The sequence below is a fragment of the Xenopus laevis genome, chromosome 3L (assembly GCF_017654675.1).
Source record: "Xenopus laevis strain J_2021 chromosome 3L, Xenopus_laevis_v10.1, whole genome shotgun sequence".
NCBI classification, from domain to species: Eukaryota; Metazoa; Chordata; class Amphibia; order Anura; family Pipidae; genus Xenopus; species Xenopus laevis.
The window spans coordinates 142,364,285-142,391,419 of NC_054375.1; the positions used below are offsets into that span (position 1 = coordinate 142,364,285).

Consider the following 27,135-nt stretch of genomic DNA (forward strand, 5'->3'; position numbering starts at 1 on the left):
CAAAGGTCGAATTTTAGAGTTTTTTAGACCTCGAATGAACTCAAATAATTTAAGAAACAACTTTAATGTAAAAAACTAAAATCAACGAGTTCGGGGTTAACAACCGGAAAACTCAAATCGATCGAGTTTTCCATGGGAAAAAACTCGAACTGCTCGAATTGAAATTGATTCCTACATGATATTTTCGGATTCAAGCTATTTCCAGGGTCGGGATATAATACATCTCTAAATTTTAGTTTTTTTTAAAAAAACACGTAAAATTAGATTTTTTGCTCCAAAATAACATTGAAAACTCAATTTTTCGTGGAAAACACAACTCAAACCTAAATATATCTGCCCCTTATTGTCATTGCAACTTTTCATTACTTTCTATTCAGGCTTCTCCTATAGTGATGGGCGAATTTATTCGCCAGGCGCAAATTCGCGGCGAATTTGCGCGATTCGCGGCAGGCGAATAAATTTGCGAAACGCCCGCGAAAATTCGCGGAAAAAATTCGCCGGCGTCAAAATTTTTTTTTTTTTTCAAAATTCGCGAATTTTTCGGCGAAGCGAAACGGCGCAAATTCGCCCATCACTACTCTCCTATTCATATTCAAGTCTCCTATTTCAATCAATACATGGTTGCTATGGTAATTTGGATCCTAGCAACCAGACTGCTGAAATTGCAGACGGGAGAGCTGCTTAATAAAAAACCAAATAACTCAAAATTCACAAATAATAAAAAATGAAACCCAATTGCAAAATGTTACAGAATATAATTCTCTACATCGTATTAAAAGTTAACTTAAAGGTGAACAACCCCTTTAAGTGTATTTTTTTTTTTTTACAATAGACAAAATTTAGTCTTTAAGTAGCATGTGTTGGCCCATGTTATCCTAAGACATTGATTAGTGAGTTGGTTTGTGTGGCAGTTGTCCCCTGTTGTAGCTGGACTTTTTAAGATGTCTCTGTGTCTTCAATGGCTTCAGGGGTGTTTGTTGAGAGGGAACTTTCGGATGAGACGGATGCGATTTCCTGATCAATTTCTCCATTGCAGATATTACTGGGGCTTCCAGAACCTTTCTGTTCTTCATTTATTTGAGCCCGTAGGTGGTTCTAATGCCAGAAAAGACAGTGTTATATATATTTCATATATGTTTATGTTAGTTTTGCAACAATTGGTTTTAGTGGAAGCATTATTCAGCCAAACTGACTCTGAGCCTATATTGGCACATGATTAGTGTTCTTATCTAACAGCATGTGAGTTAGGCCATTTGTGTTCCATAGATGTTCTTGTGTATCGGTGACAGATAGTTTCTGAATATCACTCTTTTTGGCCTCATTCCAGTGATGGAACAGAGATGTCCCATCAGTCTTATGAATATAAAGTGAATAAAGTACCCCCTATTGTCAAATATATAGTGAATAAAGTACCCCCTTTTGTAAAATATAAGGATATTATAAGTTACCGAGGAGTTTCATGACCATATAAAAACACGAGGCCGAAGGCCGAGTGTTTTTAAACGGGTCATGGAACTCCGAGGTAACTTCTAATATCCTCATATTTTACAACTGGGGGTACTTTATTTATTTATTATAATACACAAATTTCAGAGTCATGTGACAGAAATGACATCAGAACTCACCGTTTATAACTGATGACATCAGAAGTCACCGTTTATAAGGATATAATTTACAAGATATTCATAGCTTTTGTCTATTATAAGAATATTATTAAGTTAGCAAGGAGTTCCATGACCATATAAAAGCACAAGGCCCAAGGCAGAGTATTTTTACACAAGTCATGGAACTCCGAGGTGACTTCTGATATCCTCATATTTTATGTCATGTGACAGTAATGACATCACTTAGCTTCGATTATAACCGATAACATCACTAAGCACCATCTATAAGGATATAATTTACAGGATATTCATGGCTCGTGTATTAGCTTGTGTAATTTAAATATATATATATAAATCATTATTATATTTTATATATATATTTTGTTAGTGTTCGCACTGTTACCGGATCACAAGTTGATTGCAGTTTGCAGTGTCGAAGTATGTCATATAATATAGCAGAAGGACCCGCACTCCATATGTAGTAAATCAAACGTGTTTATTTAATAATGCATAGCCAAATGTTTTGGGCCATGCATTATTAAATAAACACGTTTGAGTCACTACATATGGTCCTTCTGTTATATTATATATCTATATATATATATATATATATATATATATATATATATATATATATATATATATATATATATATATATATATATTGTCCGTAAGACTGTTGCACACACTTAAAATGAGGTACTGTCCTGGTGCTAACAGAAATAGTATATAAAAGTTGCAGAAAATGCTGTAGCACTCTAGGGACTTTTGCAAATAAAATTAACTTAATTTAAATCTAAATAGTTTTAAGATTAACCTGTACCTCAGTGTCTTCTGTTGGATTCTCTGCCACTGGATTTTCCTCAGGTAGTTTATTCCTTTCTAATGCCTCAATCCTAGAATAGAGAAATCCGTCTGTCTTTAGTTAGAAAGGAGAGGCATGTGACCCTTAGAATAACTTCAGACTGGTGTGTGTGGTCATGTCAAGGTGTCATATTATGTACAATGAACATGTTCCTATTATAACAATCAGAAAGGAATATTTACTTCAGATAAATCTAAAAATCGTTGCACCTGTTTTTCATTAGTCCAATGGTATCAGGCATGCAGTGGAAACATACATGGAAGATAAGTTGTCACCTCTGAGAATAGAGATGGGAGATCTATCATTTTGCTCCTTCTAGCTATTAGCAAGTGATGTAAAGCTAAAATTAGCACCCCAGTATCTGTAGAGCCAAGGCATTAGCTTAGCATTAACTTCACTTTACCATTCCCCTCCTATGTGCCATCTTCAAACCATAGATAGATGGAGAATGTGGAGCCACACACTCACAGTCAAAGGGTGATTAATAGCAATGTGCAGGTTAGGGAAAAACTCACATCTAACGCTAACCTTCAAAGACTTAACCTGCATCTGACCCTAACCCGCAAAGACTTAACCTGTGCCTGACCCTAACCTGCAAAGACTTAACCCGAACCTAACCCGCAAAGACTTAACCTGTGCCCGACCCTAACCTGCAAAGACTTAACCCACACCCGACCCTAACCCACAAAGACTTAACCCACAAAGACTTAACCTGTTCCCAACCCTAACCTGTAAAGACTTAACCCGCACCCGACCCTAACCCGCAGAAACGTAACCTGTGCCTGACCGTAACCCATAAAGACTTAACCCGCACCCGACCCTAACTTGCAAAAACTTAACCTGTGCCCAACCCTAACCTGCAAAGACTTAATCCACACCCGACCTTAACCCACAAAGACTTAACCTGTGCCTGACCCTAACCTGCAAAGACTTAACCTGCACCCGACCCTAACCCACAAATACTTAGCTTGTGGCGACCCTAACCCGCAAAATGTTGCCATTGTAGTACCCACACCAGAGCCATACCAACATATTCTCGCTCTATATGCTACTTCTATGTGCGCCTCTGGTTCCAATACAGGGAATCTTTGGGAGCAGTGGAGGAAAGAACTTCCCAGTCTGATTCACACCCAACGAGAACCCACAATGGTTGGCCAAATTTCAACTCAAACCCACCCACCCAACCAGTGGTCAACCCGCACATCACTAGTGACTAACCTTTTCATTTTACAGCCACAGAATGTGACGTATAAAAAGGGTGGGTAGTCTCCTAAAAAGTTATATTTCATGTGTCATATTCTGTGGCTTTTTATTAAATGTGTGCAGGAATATCCTTATAACATACCTGTTTATAATTAGAGAAAACTGTCTAACTATCTCCCCTTGGAAGGTCCTCTGGGTCTCCTCAACCTTTTCCAGCTGCCCCAGTATCTCCTGTATCTGACTGGAAACCATGACTATTTGCCCTTCCAGGTCCTTCTGCTTCTCCCGGTTCTTTGATATTTGTCCCCTCATTTCTTCCAGGTGCTTTTCCTGTGGAGTGGACAGAGTTAATACGACTGTTTTTTATATATAATTTTGCTTATGACAAATTTGTATGACAATTTGATTACCAGGCTATTGTGTGACCTCAATTTATCATGTTCAGATTATTAAAAATATGCTAAATGTGTAAAATGTGTGTATTCATTTTATATATTTAACCTATGTATGTGTGTGTATATTTACCTGGATCCACATGAATGCTTCCAGAACTAAAAAAGCTATACAAGTCATTCATGCAGCACCAGGCACTTGGTTAAAGGGGTGGTTCACCTTTGAGTTAACTTTAGTATGTTATAGAATGCCAATTCTAAGTAACTTTTCAATTGGTCTTCATTATTTTACTCATCTTTCTATCCAGGGGCTCTCTTATTCATATTCCAGTCTTTTATTCAAATAAATGCATGGTTGCTATGGTAACTTGGACCCTAACAACCAGACTGCTGACATTGCAATCTGGAGAGCTGCTGAATAAAAAGCTAAATAACTCAAAAACCACAAATAATAAAAAATGAAAACCAATTACAAATTGTATCAGAATATCACTGTCTACATCCAACCCCTGTAATGCTATGTGTTCTAGGGCAGTAGCATACTTGTCAAGGAAACAATACAGAAATAAAAATGTGTAAAATACAAAAACCGAGCGTTCCTTTTATTTAAATAAAATAGATATAGTCAATTAAATTATCATTTGATTTGGTAAAAAATATTTACATACCATCACCAGATAATCCCTTTACATTGAACTTCTCTTCTACAATTAAAAGTAGTACGAGGCTTTAATTCTGCTAATTGGTTGCTAGGTTGTCTTACCCTAGCAGCCAGGCATGTGTCTATGTGACGGCATGAAGAATATGCAATAAAAATATTAAACAAATGCAAATCTATCCTCTTAGTCAGTTTGTTTGTATTATTTATATCGCATACCTCCCAACGTTCAAAAAATTAAAAGAGGGACAAAAGGTTGTGCCGTGCTGCGAATTTTTGGCCACGTCTGTTTTATGGCCACACCCCCTAATAACCATGTCCATTTTACAAAATTTGGCAGGTTATGAAAGTTTGAACACTTTTCTGTGAGTTTTAGTGCAAAGTTTTATGTGTTATAACAGTTTTGCTAATGAAAGTAAAATTGCTGTCTCGGGACTCCCAAGAGCCTTACTGATTTTATATAGTTACAATTGTTTCTTTGCTTATCTTAAATTGTAACAAAAGTATCTATGTGCAGATGCTGAGTGTTCTGGGTTGTCTGCCAAAAAGCCTCTTGTTCTAATTAAATTTTATAAACTTTGTATCTTTTTCTGGCATCATCAGTGCAGGAGATCAAAGAGAAAGTGGGGACATTTCAGTAAGAAACTGCGGGCTGAGCTGTCAAAATCGGGACTGTGCAATGTTTTCAATGTTATATAGTTTTGCTAATGAAAGTGAATTGAAGTCCCAGTTCTCCCAAGAGACCTGCTTATCTTAAATTGTTTCTTTGCTTATCTTAAATTGTTACGAAAGTATCCAAGTACAGCTGCTGAGTGTTCTGAGCTCTCTGCCAAAAAGCCTCTTGTTTTAATTAAATTTCAGAAACTTTGTTTATTTTTCTGGCATCAATGCAGGAGATCAACGAGAAAGTCGGGACTTTTCAGTAAGAAACCCTGGACTGCGGACTGAGATGTCAAAATTGGGACTGTCCGGCAGAAAACGGGACAGTTGGGAGGTACGATATTATTTTATACATGGGGTTCCATTGTCCACTTGAGATTTTGCATTCATGAGACTTAATTTAGTAATACCAGTGACAGCCGTGAAGGCTTCATATACAAAGATATGACAGTGCTAGCATAAGCTGTGCCTCTTGTACCTGGTTCATGGCTTCTTCTGCCCCTTGCCCAAGACGAGGGATGTCCTCATTCCTGCACCACGGCACCGTGGACTTTCGCCGTGGAAGTGTGGATGGGGGTCTCACCCGTGGTGGCCTCTAAATTCAAGGAAGGTCAGATAAATTATATAGCGACTGTAGGCACAATGCAGCTATTCACTATAGGCGGCTGTTTGTTCGTTTTCAGGAAATGATTTTTTATGGGCTGAAGCCAGATGTTATTTACAGTTCTGAAATTCCAGAAAGGCCATCTCCCATTGACTCCATTTTAAGCAAATAATTCTGATTAGTGATGGGTGAATCTGTCCCGTTCGCGAAACGGTGAAAAATTCACAAAACGCATTGAAGTCAATAGGCATCAAAGTTATTTTGACGAACAACAATTTTTACGTGCTCGACAATTTATACACGTGCAATTTTTTTTGTTCAAGTGCATTAAAGTCAATGGGCGAATTTCCACCTTTACTTCTCACCTTTAAAGAGCTGGTATTATCTTCTTTTTCTTCTTTGTCTTCCCCAGTGGTGGACTCAGTTGCTCCTCTGCCCTCTCGACCAGCTCTGCCCTGAGCTGGGACACTGTGTGTGCGCATCACATGACGCCTGCTCTTCTTCTCTAGCACTTCGCTCCTCATGGGGGGAGGCAGGCGCTCTCGCAGAAGGCTGCTCATTGACTGGCTCCTATTTACCAATGGGCGTAGCTTTGATAGGTCTCTCGGGGTCACAAACATGGGATCATCATTTTCCTCCTGACTGTGAAATAAACAGCCTGTACTTCCAATAATGAATCAATTTCTTGCAATTTGTCAACAGTGCCAAAAATAAAATCAGATTATTATTTCCTGAATAAACAATGTTCCCAACGTGTCTTATAACTACTAACATGTCAAAATATTAGTATTTTTAAAGCTGCACCTGCCAGGCCAGAAAAAGCAGCATTCATTAATAAAACTGCTAAAATACTTATTAAAACCCATTCTTTAGTATATTCACACCTAATACACAAACCAAAGTATTATAGTGGGCTGAAAAACCCCCCAGAAAACACTTCACAGAAAATACTGATAGCTAACATAATAGTTCCCATATCAAGCATATATTATTTATGTCTAGCATGTGTTCATTCCTATAGACTTGTGGTCGTCCAAAATTCGATTCATGCCAAAGCAGTACAATAATGCTGCTACCTGTTATCATAATCAGTATGTGCAGTGATGCTTGCTGGAACAGGCTGGCCTTCAGTGAGGGCCTTGAGGATTGTGGGTAGTGGTTCCAGTTGGTCTTTTGTTTGCTGGGAGAGAGATAAAAGATAGTAAACTTGATGCATCAACACAGCTGGTTTATTTGCACAAGAAAGGCAACTATCAATAGGGGATGCCAAAAGTTAGGCACCCCAAGCACCACAGAGCACAGGGAGTACAGCTGTACTGGGGTCCGGCTGTACCGCACTTGCACTTTTCAAATTATCTGGACCTCCCTTGACTGTGTGCAAGCTGAACCTGAAGTCCTGAAGCACTGAAGACCCGAATCGCCAAAGACCCTAAGCAATGAAGACATGAAGCCGCGAATGGAGCTGAAGCCACGTAAACCCACAAACGCAAAAAGACCCAAAGATGGCCACCAGGGGAGACTGGCCACCAGTGAAGTTTTTTTTACTTTTATGAGGACCCCTGACCACCAATTTTTTTTAACTTGTAGGGGGTGCTGGCCACCAGTTAAGTTTTTCTAACCTTTGTGAGGGGCTTTTTTTTAAATTGTAGGGGGGACCCTGGCCACAATGGGTTTTTAGTGCCACCGTTTGTGTGGCTTGTGTGTGTGTGTTCTTTAGGGTGGGGCCTGTGGTGGTGGGTGGGGCCTGGGGGCCCAGAAATTTTTGTCGTTTGGGGCCCCGTGATTTCTGATGGCAGCCCTGCCCCCAAGTAATTTTGACTTTCCTTCGTCTTTAATGGAGGCACATCAGCCTTAAATATATGGGCCCTATTTGTCGGTTCATAGCTGAAATGCCATAATTTTAATGGGAATGGGATAATTAAATTTTCGTATTTCTACCCACAATGCAGTGTAACTCCAGGAGCCCGGTAAATTGGGTCCACTGCAACTTGCTTGTGATTTGTCTGTTTTTGTGAGTTTGAGTTCAAGTTGCAGTGATTTCCCTAGTGTTTGTTTCCGAATGGTGACGATAATGGCCATAGTGTCTCATTCACTTAGCACAAATAGGAGGCTGTTATTGACTCATTCAACCCAACAGGGGAACCTTGGGATTACTGCTAGGTTCAGATGGTAATTCCAGTTGTGCTTAATTTGTCAGAGCAGGCTAAAGAAACACATGTATGAGCATCAATTTTGCATGCTTTTTAGCAGTTTGCGCTTGCCTTCGCAAATGAGCCCTTTGGTCTCAATTTAGTGACATTTAGCCAGCATCCCAACAGAATTGTTACTTCAGTTGGATGTTACAGTAGAAACAAGTAATGTAATAAGTACACTGCACACCCGGAGTCTACTCACTCTGCAGTAGTGGTGCTGGTCTTCCGTTGACCCGCCACGGTCCCTTAGCAACAGCAACTTTTAGTTCACTGATCCGCACACACAATCCGTGGCAGATTCGTGAACAAAAAGTTGCTACAGTAGAAACAAGGACATAGAATGATATAAGCTTCTCAAGCACCTGATGGACACCAGTGAAGATCCCGCTCAGCATGGAGTGAAGCACAGCAAGTTCGTAAGCCAAGTCAGCGCTGCTCTGGTATCGTGTTGGGGAAACCTCACTTTCTGGATCAGCCACAGTTTGCAGAAACACTGACATGCCATCCCCATACTGTTCTAGGAATCCATTCATAAATCCCATGTATTCCTCCTTCTCCCCAAACCTGCATATTCCATTAAAGGCCATTAGAATTAGAATTGTATTTAAAAAGCAAGTAAATATGTACTCTTGTAGTAAAAAAAAACTATGTTCTAAACCTAAGGGCAAGTATTTCTTATTTTTGATTAAAGGTCAGTGAGACAATGATGTAAAAGATTTCTTGTACAAGGTTAACATAAGATAAGTCATTGCAAGGGGTATAACCTGGTAAAGTTGGCGAGGTTCTGTAACACCTTGGCAACCAGAGTCAAGGCACGGGCTGCAAGAGGATGAGGGTGCTCGGCTGAAAGATTAAATAGTCCCGGAGAGAGAATGGCTGGGCATAGAAAGCGCAAAAATAAGGAGGCACTGACGAGTCGAGAACCTAGAGCTGGTCTACCCCTCATGGCCACTTCCACCTGCCAGCTTGAGAAGATTTCTAAGAGCTCAGAAGGAAAGGATCTGGAAGGAGAGAAATAAAAGTTGAAAGGGTTTCTCTGTTTATGGGCCTAAAATCACAGCAGCATTTGCTTGTGATGGCTCACTCTTGTGACTGCAGTATGCTCTGTACAGCCTCTTCACAGCTTTTCCACAACTGCCCTCTGTTCTCACTGAGGTCTTCTGGGGAGCATCGCAAGGGGTCAACTTCATGGCTGTCCTCGGAGGCATAGATACGAGAGACAAAGGGGCCTGATGAAACAGATAATTGGGCAAGTTTATTTTATGCTTACTAAAATTGTTCAACGGAAGACTGTCATACTCTGAGTTTTCTTTTAAAACAAGTACCAAAATGTATCCCCTAGAACCAGTAGGACAACCATGAATACCTTAACAGTGATGTCAAGAAGTAGACCCTGGTTATAGGAAAACTAGGATGTTTTTAAGCATATTTGTACATCAAGGAAAATATACAAACTTCAAGGAGAACCCGCTCCTGCTTATTCCCCCTCTTATCACTCCTTTGAGATATAAATAAATCTCAGTTAGTGTCATTTTATGGTTTTCTCTCACTCCGCACCAAGTGTTTCCTGTAGATATGTCTGTCCCACCATCTTCATATACTCTTCAATGGCCTTTGTGACGATAGTGTTCTCCCGAAATATTAATGAATCCTGTCCATCGTGCCGAGATATCTCTGCAACTCCGAGGTCCACCAAGAACTCCTACAGATGGAGTGATACAAATGCATTAAGAAATAATACTATACATGCAAGAGTGTAGAAGGGCATTGTACTTTATCTTTTGGTACTGAGCATCACTGTTTTAGAACCATAAACTCTGCAATCCTCTACCTCAGAGATCCCCAACCTTTTGAACCCGTGAGCAACATTCAGAAGTAAAAGGAGTTGGGGAGCAACACTAGCATGAAAAAATGTTCTTGGGGTGCCAAATAAGGGCTGTGATTGGCCATTTCGTAGCCCCTATATGGTTTTTCAACCTACATTGAGGCTCTGTTTGGCAGTACACCTGGTTTTTATACAACTAAAACTTGCCTCCAAGCCTGGAATTCAAAAATAAGCTCCTGCTTTGAGGCCCTGGAGAGCAACATGTTGCTCAAAAGCTACTGGTTGGGGATCACTTCTCTACCTGTAGCTGGCCCAACAACACATAGGGGCAAACTTACTAAAGGGCGAAGTGGCTAACGCTAGTGAAAATTCGCCAGCGTGACATAATGGGTGCTGGCGTAAATTCGCTAACGAAGTGGACCTACCCTAGCGCTACTTCGCACCCTTACACAAGGCGAAGTTGTGCTATGGCGAAGGGACGTAACTACGCTGATTCACTAACTTGCGGATTTTCGTGAATGTTACCTCTTGCGCCAGACTTTACTTCGCCACCTCAGACCAGGCGAAGTGCAATAGAGTAGATAGGGATGGTTCAAAAAAAAGTTGAAATTTTTTCTAAGTCCCAAAAAAACGCTGGCGTCTTTTACTTTTTATAGGGTGATAGGCTGAAAAAGAGCAAAATTTTTTTTTAGGGTACCCTCCTTCCCCCCCACATTTTATAACATATGGCACCTTAACTTTACTGTGGGCACATGTGTAGGGCATTAGAATACATTTATTAAGGTTCCCTGGCCTTGTGTAGTGTAATGTGTTTTATGCTGCATATACGGCCATTGTACTTTAACTGCACGCCGTATGCAAATTTCCAATCGCTAGTATAACTCCGAACCGCTGATCATAACATCGCTAGCGCAATTTCGCAAACAATCGGTAACTTGTGCATTCGAAAACTCAGATCGAATTCGATTAACTTGAATCGAATTAAAAAAACTCGATTCGAGTTTATTTCTCTGAAAAAAAACTTTAATGTCAAGAAGGATGCAAATATCACCAAATTGATCCCTGGACCTCCCCCATAGGTTTAATGTGGGGAATAGTCGAATTTGAGTTCTTAAAGGGCCAGAGTGTGATAAAGCTTGAAATTCGAGTTAAAGTTAAAACTCGAATTGAGTTTGGATATTTCACAATTCGAAATTTGAAAGTTTTGACCAAATAAAAATAATCTGCCCCAAAATGCCTGCTGAAGAATCTGGCAGTTGGTTTGTCAGGGCAGTATATGTCTACAATGTGTTCAGACATGGGGGCAGATTTATCAAGGGTCGAAATTCGAATAAAAAAACTTCGAAATTCGTAACATCTTTTTAGATCGAATTCGATTTGAGGTTTTTTTTTTAAAAAAAAACTTTGATTTTTCAAAGTCCACCAATTGACTCAAAAACGGTTCTAGGAGGTCTCCCATAGGCTAAAACAGCAAATTGGCAGGTTTTAGAATCGATTTTTGAATTTGAATTTTCACTGTGACTCCTGATAAATCTGCCCCTTAGTGTCTTTCAATTTATTTTGATTTTCTCATCAGAGCAGTCATTAAAGTAGCACCCATTCCACAGTATAAACACAAATATTCATAAAATAATGCTTTTTGTGTAGAGGAGCCTATGTTATTGTATTTTCATTAACATATGCAAAATTATATAAACATAATAGATTTTCTTTAATGCTTTATGGGCATACAACTATCCACCAAGGATTAAATTAGATAAATGTACCTTATCAAAGGCTACTATACTCTACTAGTGGTCCAAGTAACCTTGGTCAGAGAAGATTTGTGCCTTCAAACTCTATTCTCATGAAGTCTTTATCTGTTCCACTGAGCTAAGAGCTTGTTGGCAATGTACAATGCCAGCGTTTTGAGGAAGAGGGTGCAAAAAGGTATGGATCTAAGAAAGGAGAATTCCACTTATATACCAGTGACGATCTATGCCCCAAAAAATGTTCCTTTCTTAGAGACATAACATTTTGGGTAGAGTGGACCTTTCCCTGGTAGTTAAGGTTTAGTTATCCATTAACAAATAATTATTTTGTATCACCTGCTCACCTTTGCCTTTCCAGTGCTCTGTAGGACATAAACCAGTGACCGTCCGAGTTCCTCTTTCTCTCTGGCGCTTAAAATTGGTTCCATTGCCCTACTCAGCTCCATGTATCTCCAAGTGAGGTACTCTGCAAACTCTTTGTACTGCACCATTGGAAGGACAGAAAGTTTTCTGTATCGGCCCCGTACTCTTAACGCCATCTCTCCACCTAGAGGCACCCACTTCTCTACTCCTTCTTTCATCCCTTCCAAAGCTAAAGTAACTGTCCCAACACCAGTGGGCTCTTTCCCCTCCTGAAGCAAGTGTAATGCCACATGTCCTTGAGAAGAAGCTAGGTCTCGCAGATTAAAGCTTTCTCCCCAGAAGACCACTCCAGCCTCAGGGGCCTTGCTTGAAGTCCGCCCATACAAGGCACCATCCAACTGGACCTCACAGAAATAGCAAGAACGGGATCCAGGTCCTGAGACTGGGAGTCCTTTAGCTTCATGAATCCACAAGTTGAGGGAGGACTCCTCACGTTCAAAATTATCCTGAAAGATGTATGGATTAACTCAAAGCGATATTATCAACTTCTTGTATTATTTCTTTCAATAAGGATTCAGTTTATACTGGCACTGATTGCATTTTCCTTCCTTAACCACTAAAGTTTTATCTCTTTTTTCAGTCTGGTAGAAGCTTGTTTATTTTTTTATAAAGGTGTAGGAACCTCCAAAACTGATTTTATATTAGTTTCGGGCAATTAGTTTGACAGTCCTGAGCAGTATAGCAGAAGGGGAATAGCACTGGGCATTAAAAAAATGAAGTCAGAATCCATGAAGAGTAATGAATGAAACATCTTTGGCAATATGCAGAGATATTACTGTCATTGTCATAAAGTCAGCTTTTATTAAGAAGTATCCTAAATACTGTGCATATCACAAGTGCTTACTATTTATGCATACCTTTTTCATCCCTATCTGTATCCAATCTCAAATTTTTGGTTTTGGTCCATCTTAAACCATTTAGGAAAACATGAGCGGGCTCTCAAAAAATCCAACACGATGGGCCAAAATAAAGTAAAAAGTATATTTTATATGGTTTACTGGTCAATAAAAAGTCTTATGCGTTATAGCCTTGAACTGCGCAAGGCTTTTTAAAGACACATAAACCAAAAATAACATATACTTTTTACTTTATTCTGGCCCATCATATTGGATTTTTTGAGGGCCTGCTCCTGTTTTTTTAAATTGTCTAAGACCGTTTATACTGGTGAGACTATATGTTCTTTCAATCCTTTGGGATTTCATTTTCCTTTAACATCATAGTAATTACCTCAATGCAACTAGACCAATCCCACATCTGCTATAATTCCACTCTAATTTACCCTCCCAGTTAATCTCACAGTTTCATGCATCCTCTTCCTGACCTTGTTCCATTGTGAAGTAAGAGATTCTGGGACTTGAAGGCTGTCTACTTTCTGTACTGGGTGGTACCCAGATAATCTGGTAAACAGAGGGACTTCAAGCAGCAGAATCACTTCACAATGTAAGAAGGAGTAGCATTACACTGTGAGCCTAAGGGGGGTGGGGAACTGGTCCCTAAGAGCATAGAGACTGACTATAATGGTTTCCTTTCTATGAGGTATGTCTGTGTAAACATTTATTATATGTGTATATATTATACTTATTTTCAAAAGTTCAGGTAGTATATTTGCACCTGTTCTACATAAGCCCAACAGAATAAGATAATGTCAGAAAGAGGGGGTTGTTTTCCTTTTTAAAAAAACAAAAGAATCTTTAAATGTACTCATACCTTGCAGCACTTATTTATTTATCTTGCAGCAATAATATTATCTGCAGAATTTGCATTCCTGTTGCAGATTGCGCAAGAGTGCATGGCAATCCGAGACAATAAATTATTTGCATTTCATCAAGCCTTAAAGGAGAAGGAAAGGTTAAAACTAAGTAAGCCTTATCAGAAAGGTCCATCTAAATATACCAGTAAACCCCCAAAGTAATGCTGCTCTGAGTCCCCTGTCAAAAGAAACACAGCATTTCTTTCCTTCTATTGTGTACACATGGGCTTCTGTATCAGACTTCCTGCCTTCAGCTTAAACCTCATTGCCCTGGGCAAGAGCATGCTCAGTTTGCTCCTCTCCCCCCACCCCTCCCTTCTCTACTGTAATCTGAGCCCAGAGCAGGGAGAGACTCAGGCAGGAAGTGATGTCACACCACATTAATACTGCAGCTCCTATTCTAAACAAACAGAGAGTTTCTAGAGCTTTTTACTCAGGTATGGTAAAACATTCTACAGAATAAATATAGCATTCTAGCTTGCACTATTGCAGCTAATCTATTGGCAATAAAATGCCTCCGTAGCTTTCCTTCTCCTTTAACGAGAAACTATCCCTTTTGTTTGTATTATTTATTCATATTCTTTCCATTATTTCAAAGTGACTTTTATTCATTTAAATATTTTATACTAACCCACAAACGATAAATATGAATATCAAGAGAGTCTGCATTCTGCTACTGACGGATCATAAATGGAAAAATGATATAAAGAACAGACACATCTACATGCACAGTGTGCTTTCTGTTCTGTAGTGTATTGAGGGGGATGACAGATAGGAAGAGGCACCTCCTGGCACTCAGTCAGTGGTGTAACTAAAGGGGCATGGGCGGAAATCATAGGGGACCCGCAACATACAAAAAAAAAAAGTGTCATCAGCAACGACGCATAACAGGTCACCCAAGGGCACCTCTACAAGGGAGCAGACCCGGGACCCCCCCAAGGCTGCAGAGTTTGCTTCCTCTGTAGTTACAGCACTGCACAGTAGAATTTGGATGTCATGATTCGTTTAGTCCAGTATCAGTTTAAATACTCTTGCCCTTGACTGATCAGACAGCACTATATATCTGCCTCCCCCTTAGCAGTATGTAAAAGCAGATATTTTGGGTTATATTTCTCAATGTCTAAAATTAAAAAAGTATTTCCCCATTGAGCAGGCTGGTTTACATTCAAAGCAAAAAGGAATTTCTAAGCTGCCCCTTTGGGTGGCAGACACACCTTGTCCGGCTGAACAATCCTGCGCAGATTTTCAATCCATCGATCTCGTTCCTGAAGGGAGGAGCACCCGAAGCAGCGGCTGTTATCTGCAGTGATTATCTAGGGGACAAAACACAAGGTTGGACACAGGCAGGAAGCACTGGGGTGCTATTTTCTTTAGCTATTTATTCAGTGTATTTTATTACAATTTCTTATATTCCCTTAAGCTTCTATAAAAGTATTAAAGGGCATGTAAAGTCTAAAATAGAATAAGGCTAGAAATGCTGTATTTTGTATACTAAATATAAACATGAACTTACTGCACCAAAAGCCTAATCAAACAAATGATTTATGCTTTCAAAGTTGGCTACAGGGGGTCACCATCTTGTAACTTTGTTATTCATCTTTGCAAGACTAAGACTGTGCACATGCTCAGTGTGGTCTGGGCTGCTTAGGGATCGTCATAAACAAAGCTGCTTGAGTTCTGCATGGCTGGGGAGTAAGGTGGGGGCTCCCCCTGCTGTTCATAAGTATGATTGTTTCCCTGCAGAGCAGTTAGGGACCGTCTGAAAATTCCTATCCACAGCAGTAAATGAAGGCAGAATTTCACTGCATAGTCAGGTTTCTTATAAAAACAGTACAGATTTTTTAATTAAAGTCTAAACTGGAAAACTGGGCAGCAAACTGGAAAATAATGTTCAACGTTGATAAATGCAAGGTTTGCACTTTGGCAAAAATAATATAAATGCAAGTTATACACTAAATGGCAATGTGTTGGGAGTTTCCTTAAATGAAAAGGATCTAGGGGTCTTTGTAGATAACACGTTGTCTAATTCTGGGCAGTGTCATTCTGTGACTACTAAAGCAAATAAAGCAAATAAAGTTCTGTCTTGCATAAAAAAGGGCATTAACTCAAGGGATGAAAACATAATTATGCCTCTTTATAGGTCCCTGGTAAGGCCTCATCTGGAGTATGCAGTGCAGTTTTGGGATATAAATGAGCTGGAGAGAGTGCAGAGACTAAGTGCAACTAAATTGGTTAGAGGGAGGGAAGACTTAAATTATGAGGGTAGACTGTCAAGGTTGGGGTTGTTTTCTCTGGAAAAAAGGCGCTTGCGAGGGGACATGATTATACTTTACAAGTACATTAGAGGACATTATAGACAAATGGCAGGGGACCTTTTTACCCATAAAGAGGATCACCGTACCAGAGGCCTCCCCTTTAGACTAGAAGAAAAGAACTTTCATTTGAAGCAACGTAGGGGGCTCTTCACAGTCAGGACAGTGAGGTTGTGGAATGCACTGCCGGGTGATGTTGTGATGCTGATTCAGTTAATGACTATAAGAGGGACTTGGATGATTTCTTGGACAGACATAATATCAAAGGCTATTGTGATACTAAGCTCTATAGTTAGTATAGATATGGGTATATAGAATTTTAATTAAAAGTAGGGAGGGGTGTGTGTATGGATGCTGGGTTTTCATTTGGAGGGGTTGAACTTGATGGACTTTGTCTTTTTTCAACCCAATTTAACTATGTAACTATATATTGGAGATAGGTTTCTTTTTCATTAAAGAAAGTAAAAATGGGTTTTCATTTCTTTGCCTTTACATGCCCTTTAACTGCTCTGCTTGCAGTTTAATGGCAATGAAACCCATATTCATGTTTGTGAAAATTCTCATTCATCCAAGTCATGGTATAACTGTAGAAATAAGTCAAATCAACTGGACTTGCTGTGTTTTTTCTTGAAGACGTTTCACCAGTCATCCAACTGGCTTTCTGAAATCAGAATTCTGAATGGAGTAAGCCAGTTGGATGACTGGTTAAATGTCTTCAAGAAAAAAAAACACAGCAAGTCCAGTTGATTTGACTTATTTCTACAGATAAACCCATATTCAGAGTGGCAGTAGCTCCCAGAGTCAGACTGGGGGGCCCAGGCCCACTGGTGATGCTGTCATGGGGTCCACTGGGGCTGCTGTCTTGGGGCCCACCAAAACCTCCCCGGGCCCCCCGCTCCTAACTTCTTCCCCTTGCACCCTCTTGCACCAGGTTTTTTTCCGGTGTCCCGCCAGCCCAATCCAACCCTGATAGCTCCACAGTCCCTCCAGTGTCAATAAAGTCACTTGCTCCCAATTCAGCAGAAGAAGTCATGCAACTATATTGATAGTATATATGGTATTTGGAGTATTTGGCTACAAGTACCTTTAATGAATGGCATCAACATGCGTTTAATGCAAGTGAAAGTTGGACTGTGTCTGTAAATAATTTTTACTGTCTTGCTATCGACAAGCAATAATATTTATAATCCCATTACAAGAAACCAACAGGTTTGGGATGTGGCCATAAACAGAATTTTCCAGGGAAAACTCTCTTATTGTAACTTTTCATGAAGCTATCATAAATATAATGCTCCTACTGGTATCCCTCCGTTCTGAGTACAATATGAGGAAATAGTGGGCGTTTAAACAACTAATTGTACTTTATTACACCTTTACCTCAAAACAATATCTCTCTCCCAGGATACTGCTGTGCAACGCTCTGATGGTCACATCCTTTTCATTAACAAGATTCAGAATTTCCACGCCGCCCAGTGACTCCTGAGATCCGTGCAGGCTCCTGTGGGTGCGACAGAACAGAGTTCTACTATAAATAACATGGAATTATCGAAATAATGACAGATCAATATATAACATAATGCTAATCTTGTGAAGAGTACATATAGACATGGCTAAATAAAAAAACACTCATTAAAGGAAGATGTGCAGAATGTGCCGTTCATCTTATTTATTGGGTCCCTCGGATGTCAAATGTCCTCTCTGAACAACTGTAAACTCCATGAGCTTTTCAAACCTGCCAGTCAACATCTGCCAAATGTATGCCCATATATAGATTTGGCAGGACCTCTTGAAGGCTGCATAAACTTTTATCAGCCCATCTATGGCCAGATTTAGCCAACATACAATGAGAAATCCACTGGATTTGGTCATACGGGATCTAAACTGTGCACTAGAATTAGGGATGCACTGAATCCAGGATTCGGTTCGGGATTCGGCCAGGATTCAGCCTTTTTCAGCAGGATTCGGCCGAATCCTTCTCCCCAGCCGAACCGAATCCTAATTTGCATATGCAAATTATGGGTGGGTAGGTAAATTGCGTGACTTTTTGTCACAAAACAAGGAAGTAAAAAATGTTTTCCCTTTCCCACTTTACATATGCAAATTAGAATTCGGCCGAATCTTTTGAGAAGGATTCGGGGGTTCAGCAGAATCCAAAATAGTAGATTCGGTGCATCCCTAACTAGAATACTGGGGCATTTGTCAAAGAGTAGAAGCCTCCAGGAAGACTAGAACAGTGATGCCCAATCAGTGGCTCGTAAGGAACATGTTACTCACCAACCCATTGGATGTTGCTCCCAGTGGCCTCAAAGCAGGTGCTTATTTTTGAATTCCAGGCTTGGAGGCAAGTTTTGGTTGTATAAAAACCAGGTGCACTGACAAACAGAGCCTCCTGTAGGCTACCAGTCCATATAATGGCTGCAAATCTCAGCCCTTATTTGGCATCCCCACAAAGTCTTTTAATGCTTGTGTCGCTCCCCAACTTTTTTTTTATCCTATATAATAAAGTTGAAGTGTCTCTGCGTCCAGTCCCTGTGTCCGTGGGATTGCGCTACTGTGCTAATGTGCCCCACGGACCGTCTCTGGCGAATGTTTGACTACATATTTTTTAGCGCCCGTTAATTTAACGGGCTTAATGTCTAGTACATATATAATATGGCTCATGGGTAAAAAAGACATTTGCACCATAGGCATCACTGGGTTCTGTAAAAAGGCCTCATTACATTATATAACCATGAGATGGGGTGAGTTGGCTGCCCATGTCAATATGGCCTCACTACTGTTAGTTGGCAACATATATTGGGGGTTATTTGATGCCATATTGAACCACTGCAGTAGAACTTGTAGCAGATTTATCAACATCTATTCTGATTGCAAAGCTTTTCTGCAATAGTAGGCAAAGGGAAATGACAATGCACTTCGCATAGACCTGAATGGGTAAAAGGAGATTAGGGGCTTTTTGACTGCTACTGTTTTCCACCAAAACACAGAACTGGCCAAAGTGTCCCCATGCTTCGGCCTACAAATTCACACATCAACCCTTATTGTGAGAAAGCTCTATTAAAGATGAAAACTGCTTCTCCTGGAAATCAATGACTCAGCAGCGTAACTGCCTTTTCAATTGTGGTTTAGCTACAGTTCTTTTTTGCCTAATAAAAGAAAATGGCATTCTAAGCAAATTCTCAATCATTCTAAGCAAATTCTCAATATTCACTCATTACACATTCTCTGTGGTTTAAAAGTAATGCACAAAGATAATTGCTACTGAAAGCAATGTTTGTTTATCCCTCTGGTTCTGACTCTTAACAAGGTAGTGGAAGTCTGTTCTTCCCCAGGTGTTAATCAGCTGCCTTCTGTTGTTCAGGAGTGAGAAACACCATAAGGGCTCTTACAGACGAGCGTTTTTACCTGCGCTCCCCTGCGTTCCGTTTTTCTGCGTTCAGCTGCAGGGGAGCACAGGAATAGACGCATTACATTTTTTCCAATGTGGCTGTACTCACACAGGCGTGTGTAGGCGCCGAACGCAGGAAAAATGCAGCATGTTGCGTCTCAACCTGCGTTCAGCGCCTACACGTGCCTGTGTGAGTACAGCCCCATACAGCAGGTTCAAACGCTCGTCTGTAAGAGCCCTAAGACACTTCTGGTACTAATGTATAGTTGTGATCAACGACCTGCAACGTTCCTGCCTCCTGTTCCCAATCAAGTACAGTTGCACCTATTGATCCATGGGAACCTTGGAGATACAGCCACCTCCAACTCCAGGGTTCCCACGGTGCCTTGAGGAGTTGTGCCTAAGAAATGGGGTGCACACATCACTAGTATGCCAAATGCCAGAAATTAAGCCATAATGCATCATTATTGATTTGCATCAAAGTGCAGTAAATGCAGCTTTCCCTGGTGAGAGCAATGATGCTGGAATTATGGGTGATAAAAGCTTGCTTTGCTTCCAGCACTTGGTGTTATAAATGGCCCCTGGTGACTGTATGTCTGGGGCAGGGGTATTTCAATTCTGTATTCTTGTGGACATATCTTGCAGAAGCCGTAAGTGATACCCACTGCATTTAAAGGAGAACTAAACCCCCACAGTGATAAGTCCCCACTGGCCCCCTCCCTGCCTCCCCAAAGCACCCAAGATGGCACCCGTGAGCCCCACTGCACTCACTCTGCATGTATGGTCAGTAATCCTACAGGGGACACAATTATGGGGTAACACGTTGCAGGGGGGAGGCCAGCGGAGAGGGCCAGTGGGAATTTATCATCGTGGGGGGATTAAATTCTCCTTTAAAGGTTGAGGCCGTCGCCAAACTTTTTTTAACCTGTGAGCCACATTGTAAAAAGAGTTGGGGAGAAACAAAAGCATTCAAAAAGTTCCAAATAAGGGCTGTGATTGGCTATTTGTTATATTGGCAGCCTACAGGAGGCGCTGTCATGGTATACATGGTTTTTATGCAAATAAAACTTGCCTCCAAGCCTGGAATTCAAAAATAAGCACCTGCTTTGAGGCCACTGGGAGCAACATCCAAGGGGTTGGGGAGGAACATGTTGCTCATGATCCAATGGTTGAAGATCACTGATCGCGGCCGCTATAGTTCTACTCTACTATGTGGGCACTTACCTCTCCTCTTGCTGCAATGACGATGTGCTTCCCTGCTTTCTGATCTTCTTTTTCTTCCTCTTCCTTATCAGTCCCTAACAATATAGAATACATAGAAGTATTTCCCGGTAAATAGAAAGAATGCTGCTCTGACCCAGCCTGCGGGTGAATACAGGGCTGGAATGAATGGCAGTGAGTGCTGCTGTGATGGAGCTGAGGGTGAAAGAGTGACGCTATATAGAAACTGAAGGGAAAAGGAGAGCAGAGAGCTAGTGATGTGGGAGTTCAGTTAAAGAATATGTAAGAATACATATAGCAGCTAGAGTGTGAGATTGATCTTTGTATGCACAGGAATGTGAGACATGAGAGTGAATCTGACCCTGTGTGTGTGTGACAGGGAGTGCTGCTGACAGTTGTGTGCAGGCCCGGACTGGCAATCTGTGGGTTCTGGCAAATGCCAGAGGGGCTGCTGTAAGGTCCATAGACACTCACTATTCAGTGAGCTGGTGGAGGACTATTTGGGCCTCTGTGTACTTGGAATTAACGGGCCTATTTTGACTCCCAGTCCAGACCTGGTTGTGTGTATGTGAATACAGGAATGGAAGACAGGAGAGTAAATAAATACAGAATTATAATTATTTTACTGCAACAATCACTCTCATGCCTTTGTGAGTGAATACCATAACAGTAAGTAAGTGCAGAAGTGTGTTGCACTATTAATAGTTGTGTATGAGAGAGCAAGAACTGTGCATAAGGGTGTCATTGTGCATACGGTGTTAGTGTGCATACGGTGTTAGTGTGCATACGGTGTTAGTGTACATACGGTGTTAGTGTGGCAGACAAGAAAGAAATGCCCTTACCTTAACATTATTAAATTGGTTCTTGGTGTCAGAATCCACGTTTCCTTCTGGGACAGGAGTATCTACAACTGGAAAGTGCAGGAGGGTTAAGTGTAGAAAAGCAATGGGTGCAGAAGAGTGGGGCAGGTAAGGAGTGGGTGCTTGTTACTTCCACTAGGGACCTTCGCTCAATTGTTTTGGGGGGGGGGGGAGATGATAGACTAAAGTAAAGATATTTCTCTGTGGCTGAATGTACAATAAGAATCTAGGGTCTCCTCGATAAAATGTTATAGGGCTGGTAACTGCACTAAAACTCCCAGCATCCCTTTGAGGGTTGTTGGATAAAGCTAGAGGGTTAGGGCAAAGCAGAGTTTTTGGGGCCCTATTATATAGACAGAGCAAAATGATGCAGCCTGCGTTTCTTTAAAGGGGTGATTCGCCTTTTAGTTAACTTTTAGTATGTTATAGAATGGCTAATTCTAAGCAACTTCTCAATTATCCTTTATTTTTTTTATAGTTTTTTAATTATTTGCTTTCTTCTTCTGACTCTTTCCAGCTTTGAAAGGAGGGTCACTGACCCCACCTAAACAACAAATGTACTGTAAGGTTACAAATGTATTGTTATTGCTGCTTTTTATTACTAATTTTTTTATTCAGTCCCTCTCCTATTCATATTCCAGTCAATTATTCAAATCAATGCATGGTGGCTAGGGGAATTTGGACCCTAGCAACCAGCCGGCTGAACTTGCAAACTGGAGAGCCGCTAAACAAAAAGCTAAATAACTCAAAAGCCACAGATAATAAAAAATGAAAACCAATTGCAAATTGTCTCAGAATATTACTCTCTGTCTACATCATACTAAGGGGCAGATTTACTAAGCTCGAGTGAATAATTCGAATGTAAAAATATTCGAATTTCCTGCCCTTAGTTAGAACCACTGAGCTCTGGCTGCAGCTACAGGGGATATGTACTTATCCATACAGCTTCATGTAAAATAATCCATTTACTTATTTACATTAATGATTGTTTTTTTTTTTAGTTGACATGATGTTAGAAGTTTTACACCGCTTATATCTTGAATGAATAATAGAAGCTCCAGGAATGAACTGGGTCGGTGGAACACTGGGGAAAAAAACCCTGCCCAGATCCATTCCTCGTGGAAAAATGAGATTAGAAGGTGCACACCCGATATATACAATGTGAGTCCTCAAGGCCGCACACTCTGTATCAAAATTGAAGCTTTTATCCCGTCAAAAGGGTTACGGAAATAATTACAAAAATATCATCACCGACCCTATGGGGCACATTGAAGTGAATTTGAAGTGAATATTCGAATTGAAAAACATTGAATTTCAAAGTAATTTTTGGGTACTTCGACCATTGAATAGGCCAAATTCGACTTCGATTTTGATTCGAAGTGAAAATGCTGACTATTCGACCATTCGACAATTGAAGTACTGTCTCTTTAAAAAACTTTGACTTCGACACTCCGAGAATATAAAGCCAACATTTGGCTAAGTTTTTAAAAGTCGAAGTGAAATCGTACGATCGTATGATTAAATCGTTTGAATCGTTCGATTCGAAGTGCTATCGAAGTACGATCATTCGATCGTAGTACGATCGTAGTACGATGGTACAATCTTAACAATCCTACAAATGTCGAACTAGCCTATTCGATGGTCGAATTTCGAAGTTTTACGAAGTCGAAATTCGACCCTTGATAAATCTGCCCCTAAGTGTTTCGACCAAAGCTTGGTCTTCCTCAGGGGAATAAAAAGCAAAATTATAAATACAATTCAATTATTTATAGTTTTGCTATCCTTTTTGTTCCCCTGAGGAAGACCAAGCTTTGGTCGAAACACGTAGAGCCAATGAAGATATTTTTGTAATTTTTTTCCCATAAACTTTTGATGCAACAAATCTTCAATTATGATACAGTATGTGCAATCCTCTTTTTGAATTTTTACCAGATCCACACCTCAGCTGAGACTAATGGTGCTTCCCCTCGACTCCCCCAATAGCGAACGCAAAGGAGAAAGTACAAGTTATGGGCAGGGGTGGGGTTTGCAGTGTTTGCGTGTAAAGATCCTCAACAAATGGGATGGGGGGCCTGGTGGGTTTGTGGTGGCCCTGAGATGGCAGCCCTGGTGGACCCCAGATATCCCAGTCCGATGCTGCCCCTTGTTTTTTTGTTGAACTGAAGGCCAGACAGAACTCCAGACATTACTGATGCAGAAGGCCGAGACAGAACAGCAATGGGACCTCCTGTGATACATTCATGATAGTTGCAGTGTAAAACTTCTAATATTAGGGAAATTAACATAAAAATAAAAATTCTTGTATATTGGAAAAAGTACCCAGCAAGGGTGGGTATATGTCCCCTTTAAATACAGACATAGATAGTAACCTATAAAGTCAAGTAGAACCACAGTGACTTATAACCGGGACTAAGAACTTTGGCTCATTTGCACTGAGAAGCAATGAGGCACCCAGAGGCTACTCCTGCACTACTTGCACCGGTGCTGAGGAGTCAGGATGACAGCTATTGTGGCATCTTTCAGATCAGATAATAAAATGCAGATAAATAGTTTTAAAATCAGCTATTTCCGGCAGGAAGGACGTGGTTAGCCCACACGGTGTTACTCTATTAACTCCAAGCCCTACCGATCCCACACGCACTGCTAGTGACAAGCACACATGCACAGAATCACGTAAAGGGAAACTAAAACAAAAAAACAGCGAATTAACCAACAAAATCTGCGGTGTCAGAGTATTTTCCTTACTAAATGACAAAAATGAGGATCTCTTTGATGCAAAGGATCTGATTTAATATGATGTTAATGTTTGAAAGCCCCACCCTGTAATCAGCTAGGGACAAGGACATGTATTTGCTAAATAACTAATGTATTATGAAAGTCAGTGTTCATAGTGATTTTGCCTTTGTCTCAAAAGAAAGGCAATGGGGATGTTCAAAGTAACATTCCTTTTTAATTTGTTATATATTGGACTGTTCTAAGCAGCTCTTTACTTTATATGCTATGTTTTTTGAATTGTTAAAGGGATACTGTCATGGGAAAACATGTTTTTTTCAAAATGAATCAGTTAATAGTGCTGCTACAGCAGAATTCTGCACTGAAATCCATTTCTCAAAAGAGCAAACAGATTTTTTTATATTCAATTTTGAAATCTTACATGGGGCTAGACATATTGTCAGTTTCCCAGCTGCCCCCAGTCATGTGACTTGTGCTCTGATAAACTTCAATCACTCTTTACTGTTGTACTGCAAGTTGGAGTGATATCACCCCATCCCTTTCCTCCCCAGCAGCCAAACAAAAGAACAATGGGAAGGTAACCAGATAGCAGCTCCCTAACACAAGATAACAACTGCCTGGTAGATCTAAAAACAGCACTCAATGTAAAATCCAAGTCCTACTGAGACTGATTCAGTTACATTAAGTAGGAGAGATAACAGCCTGCCAGAAAGTAGTTCCATCCTAAAGTGCAGGCACAGGTCACATGACCAGGGGCAGCTGGGAAACTGACAATATGTCTAGCCCCATGTCAGATTTCAAAATTCAATATAAAAAAATCTGTTTGCTCTTTTGAGAATTGGATTTTAGTGCAGAAGTCTGCTGGAGTAGAACTATTTACTGATGCATTTTGAAAAAAAACATTTTTTCCCATGACAGTATCACTTTAACCTTTCTGCTAACAGCCTGTAACTGAAAATGCTATCTAGTTGCTAGGCGGGTCACTCACTCTAGCAACCACAAAATAACCGCTGCCTGGTCGCTAAGACAACTAGCAACCCAATAGCAGTGGAAATGCAAAGCTTCAAAACACAGAATATAAAACAGAAAAAAATTAAGACTGATTCAAAATTGCCTTAAAATGATGCATACTACAGCAAGCTAATGGTTCATTTTAAAGGGGATGTCCACCTTTGAATCAGTTGTGAGTATAATCAACTACTTGATTGGTCCTGTTTTTAGTGTGGCTATCATACTTACCTGAACCCTTCTTCATCCACTTTACTTAACACGTGTGATGTCATACTGTTCACTAGTCACGTTTATACTTATGTATAAGTTCATATGCACTGATTCATCTTATTGAAAGTCACGGGTGTCAAAATTATTGACGTATTACACTTTAAAGAGACAGTACATGATACATTTCGATATTCTAATTTTTTTTCAAATTCAAATCGAATTTGGATTATTCCCTAGTCGAAGTACACAAAAAATAGCTCGAAAGTCAAATTTTTTTCATTTGAAAAGTCACCTCGACCTTTGATAAATCTGCCCCCTACTGTCTCTTTAAAAATTCGACTTTGACCATTCGCCATCTAAAACCTGCAGAATTGGCGATTTAGCCCATGGGGGACCTCCTAGAACCTATTTGGAGTCAATTGGTGGACTTTGAAAAATCAAAGTTTTTTTGGGGAAAAACTTCTAATCGAATTCGATCGAATGTGCTATTCCTTCGATTCATAGAACTCTTGATAAGGGTCGAATTTGAGAAACTTTGAAATTTGAATTAAAAAAGACCAACCAAAATGAAGTCGAAGTTTTTCAAAATCAAAGTTTTTCAATTCAAAATTCGACCCTTGATGAGGTTGGAATTTCGAATTAAAAAAACGTTGAAATTCGAATTCAAAAAGACCAACCGAAATTAAATTGAAGGTTTTTTTTGGGCAAATAGGTCCGACCCTTGATAAGGGCCGAATTTCGAATTTGAAAAACTTCGAAATTCGAATTCAACAAGACCAAACAAAATTAAGTTTTTTTGGCCTTATCGGTCAGTTTTCGATTGAATAGGTCCGTATTCAACCCAATTTGTATCGTACGAATCAAAGTATTAGCGCATTAGATCGAATTGAAATCAACGTTTTTCCCAAAAAAAACCTTTGATTTTTCAAAGTCCACCAATTGACTCCAAATAGGTTCTAGGAGGTCCCCCATAGGCTAAAGTAATTCGGCAGGTTTTAGATGGCGAATGGCCAAAGTCGATTTTTAAAGAGACAGTAGATGATAAATTTTGATATTCGAATTTTCCAATTTTTTTCAAATTCGAAATCGACTATTCCCTAGTCGAAGTACACACAAAAAATAGCTTGAAACTCAATATTTTTGAATTCAAAAATTCACCTCGACCTTTGATAGTCCCTTAGTGTCAGATGGAAATTAAATGCGTTTTTGAGATGATTATTCAATAAATATTTTTTCAAATTTTTTACTTTTTTGTTTGGCCTGTCTGTGGATTTCCAGCGTGCCCAATACCTTTTGCTTGTTTCTATAATATGTTAGCCACCCCCAAGTGGAATTAAATATCAATGTTTTTTCCCTGGACCTTTCTGAAAAAAAAATGCATCAGCCAGGGGCACTTTCTGTAACATCATCAGGCACCACCATAAAATATCGCCAGTTGTCAAGATGCCATAGAAGTCAATGGGAGTTTCCAAC

The 27,135-nt window shown here is 40.1% G+C and overlaps 1 protein-coding gene across 1 annotated transcript in view; it reads right to left on the reverse strand.

The window, feature by feature from the left end:
* Positions 1-758: 758 nt before the first annotated feature.
* rasal3.L (RAS protein activator like 3 L homeolog) overlaps positions 759-27,135 on the reverse strand; it is a 33,957-nt gene continuing 7,580 nt past the window's right edge. The window contains exons 4-18 of the mRNA XM_041587129.1: positions 21,691-21,758; positions 20,852-20,925; positions 17,617-17,737; positions 15,142-15,240; positions 12,099-12,623; positions 9,736-9,880; positions 9,263-9,407; positions 8,943-9,179; positions 8,541-8,742; positions 7,063-7,166; positions 6,352-6,628; positions 5,861-5,977; positions 3,815-4,002; positions 2,428-2,500; positions 759-1,095 (exon numbers count right to left, since the gene is read on the reverse strand). Of these exons, the coding sequence (XP_041443063.1) occupies positions 937-1,095; positions 2,428-2,500; positions 3,815-4,002; positions 5,861-5,977; positions 6,352-6,628; positions 7,063-7,166; positions 8,541-8,742; positions 8,943-9,179; positions 9,263-9,407; positions 9,736-9,880; positions 12,099-12,623; positions 15,142-15,240; positions 17,617-17,737; positions 20,852-20,925; positions 21,691-21,758 (2,534 nt within the window). The 3' untranslated portion in view covers positions 759-936. The remainder of the gene's footprint in view (positions 1,096-2,427; positions 2,501-3,814; positions 4,003-5,860; positions 5,978-6,351; positions 6,629-7,062; positions 7,167-8,540; positions 8,743-8,942; positions 9,180-9,262; positions 9,408-9,735; positions 9,881-12,098; positions 12,624-15,141; positions 15,241-17,616; positions 17,738-20,851; positions 20,926-21,690; positions 21,759-27,135) is intronic.